The sequence below is a fragment of the Nelumbo lutea genome, chromosome 6 (genome assembly GCF_056320005.1).
Source record: "Nelumbo lutea isolate HS-2025 chromosome 6, American lotus-T2T, whole genome shotgun sequence".
Lineage (NCBI taxonomy): Eukaryota > Viridiplantae > Streptophyta > Magnoliopsida > Proteales > Nelumbonaceae > Nelumbo > Nelumbo lutea.
The window spans coordinates 61068195-61086156 of NC_142689.1; the positions used below are offsets into that span (position 1 = coordinate 61068195).

A 17962-nucleotide genomic window follows, 5' to 3' on the forward strand; every position below is an offset into this window, starting at 1 on the left:
TATTGAAAAGGACCGTCCAGAAGAAGAGTGTTTTTTTTTTTCTAATTTTTGAGAGAATAATTGGCAAATTAATTAATTTCGAGTAAGAAAAATAAATAAAAAAAAACAAGGGTTTATTGAAAGAGGGGCACAAAAAAGTAGCGGGTTTTCCGCTGCAAGGACAAACGAGTAAGAGCCAGAGCTTTTGACACGTGGGTTTACAGTGACCGTGAGATGCGCATGATACAGGCGAGATGTAAATTTGGGAACCAGAATAGCAGAAGAGGTAGGAAGTGAGAGATTGATTTCCACATAAACACAACCCACAGAGAACCGGGTCCTCCATCGTCGTCAGAAACTATCAACCAGAGAGAGAGAGAGAGGGAAAATAGACTAGAGAGAGAGAAATAAGGGGAGGGAGTGTGGTTGAGTTTTTCTCAGTTTGTCTTAAATTGAGGTTGCAGAAGGAGTCTGTTGCCATGGCGGCGTTGCAGAGCTGTAATTCCGTGTCTTTAATGCTTCCAACACAGAAAAGGAATTGAAGGAGCGATCAGCGCTGCCAAAAAATCCGACGTGTGTCCGGAAAAGCTGCACCGCCCAACGACAACAACTCTGAGAAAAATTCAGAAAAAAAGGAAAGGAAGAGAAAAAAAAGGAAAAATCAAGGAACACTCCCAAACGCAAGCAAAAACCCCACCTTCGTCCCCAAAACAAAAATCAAATCAAACCCATAAACCCTTTTTTTTTTTTTTTTTTTTTTTTGTCTCGCCCTCATCTTCTCTCCTCTCTAGCTTGTTCGCTTTCTCGCGGGAGAGGAGGCACTATCGTCTTCACTGGCTCTCGCAATTTCCTCCGAACGCCTGTTTTTCCATTCCCATCAACCCCGACTTAGCTATCTGCTATGGATTTTCTCTCCCAATTGAGGTTTGGGTCAGCTTTTAGGTCCAAACAATGGCTGGGTTCTCACTGAGTGGAGGAGGAGGAGGAGGAGCAGCAGCAAATCAGCGGCAGCACCACCACCAGAATAACGAATTTCCTCCAGAGAGTCTATTCCTATATAGAAACGAAGAGATCTCGTACAACAAGGGTTTCGAGCTATGGCAACAACATCTCCACCAACGGCAAACGCATCAGGAAATCTATCCCTCCTCCTTGGCGGTGGGTCCTAGTCGGGAAACTAACATCGCCGATGAGTTGTCGTCGAGAGCAGCAATTGTGACGATGAGGCAAGGAGGAAGCGGAGGCATGAGTTGCCAAGATTGTGGCAACCAAGCAAAGAAGGACTGTTCTCATATGCGGTGCAGAACTTGCTGTAAGAGCCGAGGGTTTCAGTGCCCAACCCATGTTAAGAGCACTTGGGTCCCTGCTTCTAGAAGGCGGGAGAGGCAGCAACAGCTCGCCGCTCTTCAACAACAGCAGCAGCAGCTCCGAGGAGAGAATCCCAAAAGGCAGAGAGAGAATCCCAGTGCTCCCTCTCTCGCCTGCACTCGTTTACCCACCACCACGTCAGGTACAGTTGCTGTTCTTCAATAATACAAACACACAGAACACACAAACGCACACGCTTATCACTGCTCACACTCACTCTTTAAGTTTCATAGATTGGATATAAATCCATATAGATATATTCCCACAAACAATTATATTGATTATTCCATTCTTTAAGGGATGATTGATTTGGATAAACAAAACCATACCGTTTGCTTGCAACGAGGTCGACCTCCATGACCATCTGGTTTTTGCTTTCTTTTTCTTCTCTTTTTATACTGTTAGCAGGCACTATTGACGAGAATACATTTGATATGGATTTACGGAGTCCATCTTTTTCTATGCATTTCTGTCGGGGTTGCTGGTTTTTATTGTGTTCTTGTTATTCTGCATTTAAATTCCGCTCATGTAATTGTTGCTTGTTGGAGTTGTATATTAGGGTTGGAAGTAGGCAACTTTCCCGCCGAGGTGAATTCTCCGGCGGTCTTTCGTTGCGTTCGTGTGAGCGCCTTCGACGAAGCAGACGATCAGTATGCTTATCAGACGGCTGTGAACATCGGAGGCCACGTCTTTAAGGGCATTCTCTATGATCAAGGTCCCGAAGGTCATTACGTTCCCGGTGAAAGCTCCTCCGGTGGTGGAGGAGTTCCCCTTAATCTCATCACCGCTGGTACCGCCACCACCACAACCACAACCAATGTTACTACTACTACCGCAGCTGCCTCGGCCGCTGCCGCGTTGCTTGATCCTACCTCTCTATACCCGACTCCCATCAACGCTTTCATGGCGGGTACGCAATTCTTCCCACACCCAAGATCTTAAAACATCAGTCGTTTGTTTTTCCTTTTTCTTTTTTTATCCTTCCAATCTTTCTCCTGCCTCTCTAACCAACCTTCTCTTTTATCTTCTTCATTGTTGTTCATCATGTCGTTGTTGTTCTTGGTATTTTAACACTTATTGATCTCGACGAAGAGAAAAGAAAAGACCTATTAGAGAGTAGTGAGAAATGCGGATGTCTGTTCGAATTTCAACCTAGATCTTCATAGTTCCATTATCTTGTCTGCATTATTCTTCATTTATTTGTTTGTTTCTTGTTAGCATTGTGTGTGGCGTACCGAATGGGTTACTGGGTTAGAGCTCTCTCTCTCTCTCTCTCTCTCTCTCTCTCTCTCTCACGCACACATCTGTTTTGTTTCTTATGATCACTTCCGGACTTACCTAACAGTTCTTCTATTATGTGATGAATTTGAGTTTGATTTCTTGCTGATTTAAACTTTGAAGCTGCTTTCTTTCCCGTTTACCCGTTTGTTTGCCGGTTTGAACCAATGATGAAATCGATTTCGTGTGTGATTGGATAAAATGGATTAAAATCCTTTTCTTTTAACTTTGTCAACCCTATTTTTAGTTACTATTGTTATTCCTTTTTCTTTTAATATTGGGATGAGATGGAGAGGAGTTGGATTATGAGCAGTCCAGCGCTACCTGCAGATTATTTCATGCATGGACATCAAGTCTAAAAAGTGAAAGAATTAGAAAACATCACGCCACCCCTCCAGCTTTTACACACATTATTTAATTATTCATTTATTGTGGAAGCTCCTCCTTTAAATACGAATTTATAACTTTATCCACGTACATGGATAAAAAAGAAAGCTTATTCTTCGTAATCAGCTTCCAGAAAAGAGATGCATAACATCTTAGTTTTTCTTATTTGAATCAAGCTTTATTTTTAAGTTGTGGAAATGATGCTTTACTCTTGTTTAGTCCACTTGTTATTATTGCTGTTATAATGGTAAAAAGTCTTTTCATGCATGCCACAGAAAGATTGAGAATGTTTCTCTAATTTGCAAACAGGCTGATCCATGGCATGTTCATCTTCTCTTTGGTTCAGTAAGACACTAGCTATCACCCTTAAGAGAACCCAGAACTATCGTTCATTATTTACTGTGCTCTCTTTGTTCTTCTTATCTGTTTGGCATGTTTAGATAGAGCTCCATTCATTTCTTTGTCAATGCTAACCCATCATGATATAAGAGAGGAAAATGCATAACAACAGCCTCTACGACATTTTATAGTACGGAGTGTTCATCTGCAACTGGGTTCTCTCTAATTTTTGTTTCTTGCACTGCTGAAAAGAACAACTTAATTTTTTAACATTTTAAGCCAGAGCCAAAACTGAGTAGACGGGAATCAGTCATGTATGATATGGAGTAAAAGCTACTCTTCCAAGAAGAATATTTAATGAGACAGAAAGAAAAGGTTAGGTGGGCATTTAATGGGTATGTAGGAGATTTAGAGGTCTTTAGTGATAGATCCCCATATACGCCCCTTGTTTACTTGCTTTTGCAAAAGTGACATTTACACTAAGCAAAGAAAAGGATCTATATGTTACCTCAGTGTCATGTGTCAGGACACTGATATATTTCCTTTAGGAAGAAAGAAAACAAACTAGAGCAAAAGAATAGCAAAACTCAAAGGCATCCAAATGATGCGTTCAAGAAATGGACCCAAGATATTACTTAAACTGGTGTAGATCCTAGTTTTCTGAACAGTTCCAAAAGAGAATTACATGAATCATAACTCGATGACAATTCTAAAATGCTAGTTATCATAGTATCAATCTCAAGTTCCTAGCAAACAAGAACTTGATTAGAATAAATATTGCACACAACAATACAAGGAAAAGGATTATGGTATTGAGTCCATTGCTCATTAGCATTTAGGCAATATTGCCATCCAAAGAAACCTAGGGGTAGCTCCAGTTGGTGATAGAATGAGAGAAAGTATTAAGATGGTTTGGTCAAATAATGAAGGCGACCATCCGCGGCGCCTATGAGATGGATCTGTTACAACTTACAAGTCGAAGGGATTAGAAGGGTTAGGTAAAGATCAAAAAGGACATGGATTGAAGTAGTAAGAAATTATTTAAGCACTGATAATTTAATTGTAGATGTTGCACTGAACGGCGAAACTGGATCCAATATAGTTGAGATAAAGACATTTAGATGATGATGACGAAGAATTAGGAAGTCCCATTTGCACCATGTTCAATATGACTCAATATCAACATGCAGGTGTACCATAATTTTAGTAAACACTGTTAAATCAACCAGAATGTTAAAAGGCACACTCACAGGCGGGGCTCATTTAGTGAGATGCATCTTACTTTTACTTATCTTCTTTCTCTCTTCTCAAGGCTGCTTTGTTTAAGGTTTTTTTTGTTTGTTCTTTTTTTTTTACTAGGAAATTTATTTTAATCTATATAAATATAAATAAGAAGGATTTCAATTGAACTTATCTGGTAAATTATGAGGCTTTTGACAATAGCATATATATATATATATATAAGCACAATATATTTTCTACAGATATTTGAAGTATAATGTAAGCGATATGATTAAATTTATTTTATCTATAAAAGTAAAAAAAAAAGGGTTTCAATTGAGTTTGTCTGGCAAGTTGTTTGAGGCTTTTATTGACAATAAACATATGTAAAAACAATATATATATGTATGTATATATCCTCTATAAATGTTTTCCACTGATAAATGCAGTCATATATTATGGTACCAGGTAATATCAAGAAAAGGTGAATTTATAAAACATCAAGACAATGGTGATCTGCAAATGTTGAAATTACACAATTTGTCATCCAGTTTATTTTGACGAATACAAACATGTACAGTGCAAATACATACAAAATAAGGTTTTGCACTGTACATATTTGTATTTGTACTCCTTCCAAATTGAGCATAAGCTACATTAATTTCCACCCCTTCCATGACGGAAACATTTTTTTCCTAACCATTTATATCAAAGCAAATTGGAAGGGGTGGAACATAAAGTGTTTTGGTGTGAAAGGGACAAATATAGTAGTTGAAAGATTTCTAGATTTTATTTGTTGTTTTGATTTGAAGGGTTGTGTCAACCCCGATCTTGTGTAGCATTTTTTCCTGGAATTATCAAAAAAAAAAAGGAAAAGAACGATTTCAATTTGAAAAAATTTACGTGCATTTTATAGGGAGGGTGTCTGGAAGTTCAATAATGTATCCAATTTATAGATAGAGAGGCCTGTGGGGGAAGGCTGTGTTTGGTTTGAAGGAAAAGGTAGGGAAAGGAAGGGAAAGGCAGGGAAACTTCTACAAGGTTTGTACATGTTTTTCTTCCTTTCCTTTCCTTTCTCTACCTTTTCCTTCAAACTAAACGTATCCCAAATAACGCTGAATAGTTGCCAAATATACACGATTTGTCGTGGACCATAAAATATTGTTTGATGACAACTTTTCCAGTTACAACTTAATGTGACCAAATAATGATTTACTTAAGTCATCAAGTATCATGCATGTTAGGAGCTTGGAAAGAGTTCAAAGAGAAAGTAAAAAAGAAAACCTTTTAGGCAGAGAAACAATGTAATAACATTTTCTGCAATTGTTATAACAAACATGAACTAATCATCGCTCATGGTTGCCTCGGCACAACAATGAAATTACATGTTTAAACATTATCATGTGAGTATTGAGGGTAATCATCTTTGTTTTCTTTTAATATAGCCATGAATTTACCCTTTTGGATAATTCCAATAGTGAAGCAAATTAGTAATAATTATATATCATCTTGATATTATGTCATGGAAGCATCAATTTTTTGTGTCTGTTGCAGTTGCATATTTTTGGTGAATATTAGAAGGATGAGATGAGGTAAAAGAAATACAATCCATACATTCTGATCTTTGTTTTTAAAGGCTTTTGAATTCATTTAGGCTGCTTTTGGTATGAAATTAAGAAAATATAAAAAAAAGGAAAGGAAAAGTAGGAAAACCTATACAAGTTTTATTTGGGTTTTCTTACCTTTTCTTTCAAATCAAACACTTCTTTATGGGTTTTTAATCATGAAGGCAAATTAAATAAAACTATTTTATTACATTGGGTTTTGTTTGAGGCTTGATATTGACACTTGCTGAAATTGGCTACTTCAAGCTCTTTGAAATGATATCCGATGTTAAAAGTTAGACTATTTACAAAGTGGGAAAGGCTTTGAGAATTAATAGAATTCCAGAAAAAACTTCAACTCCGTTTTGAGAGTATAGCAAAGGCTCCTTTAGGTTGTGGATTGAAGGGATCAAGGCAATCTTATCCCTTCCTTCCCCATGATAATAGGGATGACATAGCTTTGGGTTCCCTCGTTAAAGCAGCCTCTGCTCCTTCGGAACCCAAGGATATGCAATTGCACAACCAAGAATATTTGTCATTTTATGGAAGGGTTTCATCCTGATTATGCCGAATTCGACCTGTGTAGTTGGGAGAAGGTGTTGTTTGGTTGGGTTGTACCCACGATTCCTATAATCTGTTTAATGCAAACATATTTATTTACCGGCACTGCCATACATTTCATTTTGGAATAACTAGTAACTTCGATTTATTTTCTTTCTGCTGCTAAATTCCCTAAAATAGCTCAAACCACCCAAATCTCATTATTTATGTCCCATTTTGTTTGCAGGAATAAGGGTCCAGAATCGGAATTGGAATGGGTTATTCTGATTCTAACTGTTTGGTTGGGCGGAATCAAACAGACTACGGAAATGGCCATTCCTTGCTCCTTGTTGATTTCCATTCTCATTGCCATTCCTGTCTGAATCAAACAGACTATGGGAATAGATCATTCCCATTCCGATTCTAAAGGATATTGAGTTGGATTCCAACTGCGAACCAAAAGGGCTTTTAGTGTTTTGATCATCCATAGATACGATATGTATCAGCCAATATGTGACGCTTAAATTCATCCAACCCTTCTTTTTCCTGTACTGATATAGGAATTCAGTCAGTGCCTTTGGCCTTGTCTATTCAAGTAAGAGATAAATCGTATCTAGTCCTCTATTGCTCTAAACATAAACACTGCTTTCACGATTGAGATGAAAATGTGGATGTCATCAAAACTCTTTTTAAGTCATAATAGTCATGAATAAGTACGTATGCAATGGGAAAGGGATCGGTTCATGGAGATTTGCAGCCATATTTCTAGGTTTGGAGGGCAAAATCCTGGAATATGGGGATTCGAGTATCTAAAGTTGTGTTCAGTTGCCACATTTCTAGGGTTGGAGCTGTGGTTTGGGCCCATAGGGCTATTTGAGTTGTACGTAGAATAAGCCCACCGTCTTTTTTGTTACGTGTGTTTTTCTGTGTTTGTCGAGTATATTGCTGAGGTAGCTGCTCATAGCCACCAGCTGCATGCATTTAAGGTTATGTTTGGGAGTGCTTAAAAATAAGTATTTATTTGAAATAAGTGTTTATTTGAGCAATTAAGGACTTATTGATATTTGGGAAATAAGCTCAGAATAGGCACATATTTTAAAATAATCCTTAATTGAATTTTAAAGTGCCACTTATAAAATTATCCTAGTTGAATTTTATATATAAAATTACTTTCATGAAATATGCTTTCATAAAATTATTTTTATATAAGTACTTTCATAAAAGTGCTTTAATTAAAGTACTTTCATAAAAGTACTTTTATGTTTTATGAAAGTATTTTTATAAAAGTGATTTTATAAAAGTACTTTTGCAAAAGTGCTTCCATAAAAGTATTTTTTATAAAAGTGGGTTCATATAAGTACTTTCGTAAAACTATTTTCACAAAAGTGTTTTTATAAAAGTAATTTAATAAAGGTACTTTCATAAGGGTATATTTTGAAAAATCGAAAGAAAATGAAGGATAGAATAGTCGTAAATGCTTATTTAAGTGCCTATCAGAGAAAAAGACTACTAAATGCCCAATATGAAATAAGTGCTTATTTTTTATTTGAAAAAGTTGGGTGCCAAATGCAATTAATTGCTTATTCGAATAAGCACTTGTGTTTAAGCACTTATTTTTAACTTAAGCACTCCCAAACATGGCCTAAATGCTGCATAAAAGCTCCTGTATTGGCTAAATGATCACATCTCACAAGCCTATGCAGCCAGGGCGTGATTGCCTTAGATCACCTTCTTCACTTGGATGAACATGAATCATATGTTTAAGCTTGGTGTGCTTGTGGGATATATAATGTCCCAGGTGCACTTGTGCACTTAATTGGGAGGGATAGTCCAGTTGGTGCGTTGGATGAATTGTTCAGGCAGTGGTATGGATTCGAATCATGCTATTATCAAAGAAAAGAGCTGTTGATTTGATGTTGTAATGTTCACTTAAAAGAGTAAGGAGTATCATGCAGTGATTAATATAAAAAAACAAAAGATTTGTTTGTGCGCTCCAGCTTTTATCATGTTTTTTTTTCAAGGCTCAAATTGGAAAGAGTGCAAATACTATATATATATATATATATATATATATGTATTTGTGATGAAATAGCATCTTCTTTATCCAGAAAGCCAATGAAGATAACTCTTAATTTGTTAATTAGCCTCTTCCCTAATTATGATATAGAATTATCAAGGTTTTAAAACTGAACTAGACAACAAACCATTCAGGGTCTGGTTCCTGGGTCGAACAGCTTAACTATTCGAACCAAATGGATGATCCATTTTGACAAAAATAAATAAAAAACAGCCAAAAACTATTGGACGATTTGAATCATTCGACTACCCGGGTCAACGGTTTGCTGACCAAATCAATGATTTTTGGTCAAAAGATGATTCCCGGTAAAATGGAACTGATCAGGTGACTGATTCCCGGTTTTTCTGGTCCAGTCCAGTTTTTAAAACTATGGTAATTATAAATTCTTAGGTTCCATTAGCAAACTGTGACTAATTGAACCTAGAACTTAACTATGATATATCAAATGAATCGATTTGTTTTTCAGCAAGGATGGATTTGCGTTTGGGTTTGGTTTGTAAGGCGAGTGTAAATGCAAATTTGTTCAATACACCAAAGCAGATGATAGATGTTAACTATATTGAACAGTGATTCTTCTTGTGGGTGCATTTGTACGGGACCGGGTTTAGTAAACACAATATAGTAAGCACCTTCAATAAGCACTTGATAAACATTTTGACATATATCGAAAGTGGTTTTTAATCTTTTTTAAGGATAGGCTGGGGACTGGGGTAATTCAAGGGATAGATGTCATAAAAGTTTTTAAGTGCTCATTTAATGTGCTAACAATATTGTACTTGCCTAATTCGAACTGCATTTGTACTGAACAAATTTGTGCTTGCATTTTTGCCAAACACAGCTTAAAGCGCGTGCCGTGTGTTGAAAAAGGGAAAACAAGAAAGAATGTTAATTGGATGTGAATAATTCTCCATTTGTTTCTAGCCTCAGGACATATCTATTATCGGACCTGCCTCTTCAATGAGTAGCTCTAATTGTGTTTTCTCATAAGAGCTGTCGTAGGAGCTTGATTACCTTTGGCAAAACCACTAACAACCTAGCTCTGGAGTTGATACCGTAGATTAACAAAGCATTTTTGCTAAAACCATGGAATCAAAAGCTTTCAATGTAATGTTGCGACCCTACTTTAGGGGTGTTCCTAGAACCGTAATCTATTTTTTAAATTCAGTTCTTTGATTTTTGGACGTGACGGACTGATGGGGTCACAGCATTCAGCAATACAACGGAAAGAAGCATGTTTACATAATTGCTTCTAGAGTTCCAAATGCCATACAACCGAAAGAAGCTACCTTTGCCCAAGTGCAATTAATGAGAGCAGGTTGTTTATCCTATTTACTATATATATATATATGTGAAAGATTTTGACAGCATTGTTCAATGAGGAAGCCCTAACTTTGTTTCATACGTAGACATGGATATTATTGAGAGGGCCCATCACCATGTGGACATGTCTGTAGGTAAAAAATCTTGTACCTCAAGATCATATTGTGAGAAATAGTAATATAGATTCTAATTATATGTAGCTTGTGTGATTAGACTTTGTTGATAGTGGAGGCAGATTATTAAGGTACTGTTTGGCAAGTTTTTTTTGAAAGATCTTTCGGTGGATTTGACATTTGACAGTTTTTGCATTAAGATCTTAGCGGCCTAAAGACTGTTTGGTTGAGACACATATTTCCTTGCAAAGATGTGATGAAAAAGGTCAAAAGTTCTATTTGGAGCTTTCCGAAAATTGCCCAAAATAGGCATTGCACGTCTTTACAAAGTGGCATATTTTGGTTGTTAAATCTTTTACTAACCAAACGGGAAAAAATCAAAACATGGGCTGTCAGGATTCTAAACAACTGACAGTCCACGTGGAAAGACACACCAAATGAGGCCTAAATCTACACCCCTTTGTATATAATCCTTATTTAAGGTAATTAGAAAAAAAACATTAAAAAGAAAAGAGGCCCTATTGATATGGACCAATGACCATATCTCTAGAAGTAGAAAAAGAAATATAAAAAGAAATAAGAGAGGGTTTTTTTTATTATTATTTTGTCTTATAATTGATTAATTGTAATATTTGTTGTTTGATAGGTATTTGATAGTATTAAAATGAGAAAATGCCATTCCACTAAGAATAAAAATGAGATTTCCATTTCATCCAACCAAACACACACAGTACTCTGTTGGTATGTAGAAGCATGAGTGCATCAACAGGACGCCATATTTGTCATACTGGGCTCTCTACTGCAAGACCAGGATAATTTACTCTGATATATGGTTGAGTTTCAGTCCTTGACCATATATGTACTTTGGAGTTTCAAAAATAACACCATTAATTAAAGTAGAAAAAACAAAAACAAGAAAACAAACAAAAGTTAGTTTGCTATGTTGCGTAATGTTAGGTAGGGTCAATCATCTTTATTTCTTATTTCATCAACATGACGCTACCAACACGTAGTACCCCAGCTACAATCAGACATATAGACACTGGGCTCCCACAATTGCTATGCTCTTCTGCACGAGAGAGATTGTGATAGGACCAATGCTGCAACCCTACTCATATAATAATTAAGGTAAATTCATTTTTGGCTAGTACATGCACCTAAATCGCTGTGTTTGGTTTGAAGGAAAAAATAAGAAAAGAAATAAAAACTTTTACAAACCTTCTGCAGGTTTCTCTTTCTTTTCCTTTCTTTCTCTATAATGGACCAAGTTTGGATTATAATTGATATAAATTAAAATCAATTTGGTTCATACATTAAATTAGGTCGGTTTAAAATCATCAAAATATGAATTGACCTCACCCATTTGTAATATATTCATATTGGGTCAGATTGAATTGAACCAAATCCAGTCCAATTGATACCATCCTAACAGCTCCTGCATTATGTCATTACGTCATGATCATCACCAATTTGTAGAGTAATAGTGTTCAACTGTGTGGCATAGGTACCTAGAATGAGGGGTGGGACCCATGTGCGTGGCGACACCATGTCTCTGACGTGTAAGACCTATGCTAACACGTGTGCTTGTTTTCATGTCAGAGAGAGGGAGAGAAGGTTTCTTACTTTTTCATGGGAAAAAAGGGGTTGGGACATAACGACCACCCCCTCGTGACTGTTTTTAAAACTGGACTGGACTGGATGGTCGGACCGGAAAAATTGGGAATCGGTTATCTGAATGGTTTCGCTTTTCTCCAAAACCACTTTTTTCCCCCAAAATTATTGATTTTGGTCAGCAAACCATTGAACTGATCGCTTAATCATTCGAACAGTTTTGACCATTTTTCAAATTTTTATTATTTTTTTTAATTTTTTATTTTTTCATCAGAACGGATCGACCATTTAAATTGAATAATCAAACCGTTCAAACCAATAACCGAACCCCTAACCAATTCAGTCACCGGTTCGTTTTTAAAAACCATGCTCGTGACCTCGTCTTTGTCCATCTCGTAGAGACATCGACGATTTTCTCAATCGCAGCAACCCCATACCATCCCTACCATGAATTATGAATTGATTGATTAAGGGACCGTTTGATAAATTATGATGTCTTTAATTTACTAAGTAGCAAGTCATTAAATAGATTATGAGCTCAAAAAGTAGTCTCCTGGCTGAATCGCTACTCGCTACTGTATAAACTTTTGAATCTCTTATTACATTGTTATTTCTCCACTAAAAGACCGTAAAGAAAAATATGGCCCCGATTTGTGCGTTTTTCTGTGCGGTCTTTTCGGCTTTTTACAAGATTGACAAACTATTTTGTGTCTTTCTCATTTTATTTTCATGTGAAAAGATATGGATAGACGAGCCAAATTAGCTTTGGGCTGTTCAGATCTTCATGTAAAAGCTCAATGTGTCTTTTGATTGTAAGAGCTACTAGAAAATCTTTCCTTTGCAATACAAAAGCCTTAGGCTCAGTTTGGAAGAAATTCAAATATGTAGAGCGCAAAACCTTGTATTTTATACCATTTTATATCAATTAGTACTATACATATTTGTATTTGTACTCTTTCCAAACTGAGCCTTAGGCTGTGTTTGGTTGTAGTGCAATTTTATTTGCATTAGTACAAATGCATAGGAGTGAAAATGTAAAAAATGTAAAAATTCATGTTTAATTTTGTTTTGGATTTTACTTTATTCTACTTCATGTCTTAATTTATTTCATTTGCACTGCAATCAAATAAAATAAGTTAAAAATTGAAACAAAAATACATCAGAAATTACACTCAAATCATTTGCATTGCCATGATTTTGCAATAGTACAAATTTATTTGCATTGCAACCAAACACAACCTTACGTTCAAGACATGACAATTTAGGAGAGGAGATGGGAAAAAGAGCAGCCATGCTTTATAATGATGATAAGAATGGTAATTTTTCTTATTTCTCTCATTCCCACAAAGATCCGCCTAAAACAGGGTGGGGATGGGGATAATATTCCTAGTGTGGATAGGGATAGGGGAATTTTAATTCTCATTGGTGAAAATGGGAAGGGGAAGAGCCAATGGGGAGAGCACTTCCCATTTGTGGTGATCTTGTTGTATATATAATTTCAAACTGTAGATATTTAGGCTTTCAATAAATGGATTTAAGGCCTTAGGTCCAATACTTGGGATTTATGATTTATATTTATGCTTTTCATTTATGAATTAACTATTTAATTTATACTGATTTTTTTTAAATATGGTTGAATGTTTGAATATACTTAGATCAGTTTTGATAGGATTATAAATAGTAATTATTTTATTTTTAAAAATTTAAAAATCTATACTCTATACTATATTATATAGCAACATAGGCCACGTCAATAGCCCTCTCCTTGCTCCATTACCCCAATCCTAGCTTCTCCTTAACTCTCTGTCCTTCTTCCTTTATCCTTTCCATGTAGCCATGTGTTAGCCCTATCCTCTTCACCAAAGTCCCAATCCAACTCCCTCTCTCTCATGTCTTTGATCAATTAGCCAATCCCCCTCCTAAAATTTCTCCTAAACTATCTCTCGCACCTAAAATTCATCTAAAAATACCTCTTAATCTATCTTACATGCCCAATCTAGCTAGTGGCATCACTATCCTCTATTTTTCTCCTAGATTATCTCTGATTATCTCTAATTCCTATTTATCCTCTCCCCCACTTTCATCTATATCTATCTAAAGAAAGTTTGAATTAAAAGTTTTAATAATATAAAAAATTATGTAATAACTTTAAAATATTTATTAAAAACACAAAAACTAATTATAATAGGTTTAAAAATGCTCACATTATTAATAATTTTATATTTTTAAGAAATTCATGATGAAATTATGTAACAATAATATAAATTATAATTTTATGGATTAAAAATTTCAATAATAAAATTATTTAAATTTTAATTAAATAATAAAAAAAATAAATTATTATTTAAATATTTCAATAACTAAATATTTTAAATAGCAAAATGTTAAGAGCAGCTAAATAATTATATAATACAATATTTAATATTATGTAATAACTAAATAATATTTTAAAATTTTCAATAACATAATTATTTAAATTTGATTTAAATAAAAACATTTAAAGTATTATTTGAATATTTTAATAACTATATATTTTAATTAAAATATTAAAAATAGATTAATAATTATATAACAAAATATTTAATATTATGTAATAACTTTCAAATAAATAAAATTTAAATATTTTATTGTATTTACTTTCTAATTATTGTATTTTTATTAATTATTTATTATATTTTTGTTATAAATTTATTTTTAATAATTGTGTATTTTTTCTATAAATTATCAATAACTATTGGAGATTAAACTATTACCATTTATTGAAGATTAAACTATTAATTTAGCTAAAATTAGGAGTGTCCATGGGTTGGTTTGGTTCGGTTGCAGATCGTTTGGCCAACCAAACCAATCTGGTTCAATTGGAGAGTTGGTCACCCAAAGTTGACTGACCATTAGTGAAAAGTTGTCAACTTGGGTTGTATCGGTTTGGGTCAGTTTTTAATTTGGTCGATCAGTTCAAAAGATTTAAAACTAAAAAGTAAATTTAAAAAATTACAATGGTATTATTAAAAAATAAATTAAAATTTTAGATTTATAATATAAAATATTTTATACTAAAAAATATAGGAATTTCTCACATTCCTATATTAAAAAATTGTATTTAATATATATATATATATATAATGTATAGGAGACATATGCTTGGAGGAATGCCTCTAGGTGAGACACAATCAAAACGTACGCCCTGAGGTGTATGCCAGAAGCGTTGATGCCTCTAGGCGAGACACTATCAAAACGAACGCCCTGAGGTGTATGCCAGAAGCGTTGATGCCTCTAGGCGAGACACTATCAAAACGAACGCCCTGAGGTGTATGCCAGAAGCGTTGATGCCTCATGCACACCTCATATAAATTAAAAAGATAGAAAAAAAGAAAGGAAATTAAATGAAAGGAAAAGAAAAAGAAAGAAAGAGAAAAAAAAGAAAGAAATGAAAAGAAAAAAAAAAGGAAAGATCCCCCTTTCATGTTTTGCATTTTCAATCTTCTTAATATAAAAGATTTTTATTAAAAAAATGAGATCTTTCTTTTTCCTCTTCTTCATCTCCCTCATCTTTTATATTCTAAACCACACCTCATGCCTCTATGTGGGTGGCAATTTTTCACCCAACCCGCTCATTTACTTGGCGGGTTGTGTGATCAACCCATCACCCAACCCACCCATTTGGGTTGGGTTGTGGATAACCATTGGGTTAACCATTATAGACATAAGTATTAATTCCTTAGCCTTTTTTTTAAATTTCTTCATTTGAATTAAATAATTTATAATCAATGTATTAATTTTCTATTAATTATTAACTAAATTTAGTTTTGTGTTGAATCAACACACTTCACCCAACATAAATCCAAATCAATTTGACCCGAGTTCAGACCAGTTCAATGCGGTCTGACTCGATCCAACATATACCAATCCGGGTCGGCCTGAATCTGTAATAGACCTCGAGCAGGATGGTTCGGAAGTGCTTGCTCTGCACGGTTTGGGTCATCCGGTCCAACCAATATTCACACAACCCGACCCGACCTAGTATAAGCCGATCTAGGTCGGCCCAAATCTGAAATAGTTTTCGGGCAGGATGATTCGGTGTCAGCGTGCTTTGCATGGTCTGGACCGTTAGTCCAACCAATATCCACGCAACTTGACCCAATTCACTTACACTGACCCACTTCGGGTCAGTCGGTTTGGTCCCAAACCTGTGCACAAGCCTGATATGATCCGGTCCAAGTCAATCCACCATTGATTAAACGGTTCTACCACCCTTGATGTGATTAGCTCGAAGATAATCCAATTAGATAATTCAAGTTGGTCTGATCGGTTTGAACCTAAGTGGTTCGTGTTAAACCCAAAATCCGAACATAATCAAATGGCTTCACTGCTTGTGTAAAAAAAATATGCATATAATGTGATGTGAACCTTCACCAATTGAATAAATAATAACTACAATTACCACAAATCTATGACCAATTTATTTGTTAAGAGAGAGTTAATTTGTTTTATAAGTCCATAAATATAAGATTGATGGGTTTGGGCAGGTTGAATTGCCACGGCTACTTCTAGGCAGTAAAACGCTTTACATAATGAGTCCATATTTTAAAACATTGTTCCTCTATATATTTTTCACACGGAAGATGTTGTTGGATGTATACGTTACAGAATGCCCAGATTTCTTTAAAGACATGTTGATTTTCACTAAAACCTTTCTATCTATGTATCTTCCTCCTTTCCCGAGGAAACTAGATCATGAAATCTCTGTAAAACCCATGTTCCCCAATCCCCATGAGTTTTTGAGTATAGAGAACCCTACGTCCCTACCAATTCCATTACCCTTGACAGCTTTGTTAACCGTGTCGAAGACTTAGTTGGAAGTCCATATTCTGCAGGTGATCACAGAAGTATTTACAAATCTATGAATCAAAACCAAAGACCCTAACTTTTGGAAATTAAATTGGAAGAACAATCCCACCATACTCATCAAGGATGTTTCGATTTATAAAATAAACAAAAATAAATAAATAAATAAAAGCAACGTGGCCAAATCAACCCCACCATGTGTTGTTGGTTTCAAAATGGGAAAGTGGACATACTTCCTCACATAGGTGTGACCAGTCACATTTATGACTTAACTACTCGACCTAGGAACACGAGGAATGGAATGGAGAAGTCGACTTGATATGATATTTGCTGTTTTTATGCTTTTGAAGGGGAGATTTCTCTAGGAATAAGAATTATGGAGAATGATTGATCAGTTCAGATCAGAATTTTTTAGCCCCACCTTACGTATACGGGATGAATCTTAATTGTGAATTGATGCCATAGACTATAATTCGGAATTCTTATGCTCAGTTTATATTAATTTCGCTTGTGGATCAGAGAGGATTGTGATCAATTTCCGTTTCATTCTCTTTCCATTTTCCCCAATTTTGATTTGTGTTAATTACATGACTATTAAAGCATATTTTATCATCTAATGTCATATGACAAGTAAAAAGAAAAATACCCTTAATAATAGAAAATGATTTATATTATACCAAATTATTTAGAATTGGAAAAGAATATCCAATTTTGTATTAAACTAGAATTTTAGAAGATCATAGTTTTTTTTTTTTTTTTTTCTACTTCATGGCTTCATTCCCATATATGCATTTGTTTCATAATAAATTATGGGGGCCACATTCTCTGTTCAGACAAGACAACTCGGATGAGATTGAACGAAACAAGTGTAGCAAGAATAGGTAAAGCGTGAACATTTATTTTTCCAAGTCATCACTTTTAGTTGTGACAAGTCTAATCAAACAATTTATGCTAGGGTTGCAAATGGCATCATCCATTGTCTGAATTCAAAATTCGATCCTATCAAAAGGTGAACCAAGTTCATCCATATTTATTTTACGTAAAATTGATTTGAATGTTGTGTTTGTTTTCAAATTTTCGTATGTTCAAGTTTCAAAATGAGTAATTTCAATTAATTTTGTTCATGAAGTATAATATCAAGTCATTACTTTTTAATTCATTTTATTAATAATATATAATACTTTGATCATTTGGAGTTTAATTTATTTATACTATTCAATATTCTATTGAATGGATAAGATCTTGTGTGAATTCAAATATAAGCGAATCAAGTTCAGATC

At 34.9% G+C, this 17962-nt stretch overlaps 1 protein-coding gene across 2 annotated transcripts; it reads left to right on the forward strand.

Moving 5' to 3' along the window:
- Positions 1-248: 248 nt before the first annotated feature.
- LOC148849152 (protein SHORT INTERNODES-like) lies at positions 249-7263 on the forward strand. 2 transcript variants are annotated; one of them, XM_088948442.1, is made up of 3 exons: positions 249-1489; positions 1907-2257; positions 6964-7263. In XM_088948442.1, the coding sequence occupies exons 1-3, from the start codon at positions 931-933 to the stop codon at positions 7002-7004; spliced, it is 951 nt and encodes a 316-aa protein (XP_088804568.1). In that variant the 5' UTR covers positions 249-930; the 3' UTR covers positions 7005-7263. The 2 variants fall into 2 exon arrangements, with proteins under 2 accessions (XP_088804568.1, XP_088804569.1); XM_088948443.1 differs by lacking the exon at positions 6964-7263 and adding an exon at positions 6127-6175 and having other exon boundaries at positions 250-1489.
- Positions 7264-17962: the final 10699 nt, after the last annotated feature.

Excerpts from the sequence above, each read along its gene's own strand:
- LOC148849152 (XM_088948442.1), top strand. The coding sequence starts at position 931 with ATGGCTGGGTTCTCACTGAGTGGAGGAGGAGGAGGAGGAGCAGCAGCA. Across the intron at positions 1,490-1,906 it reads TTTACCCACCACCACGTCAG|GGTTGGAAGTAGGCAACTTT; the intron begins GTACAGTTGCTG and ends GTTGTATATTAG. Across the intron at positions 2,258-6,963 it reads CATCAACGCTTTCATGGCGG|GAATAAGGGTCCAGAATCGG; the intron begins GTACGCAATTCT and ends TTTTGTTTGCAG.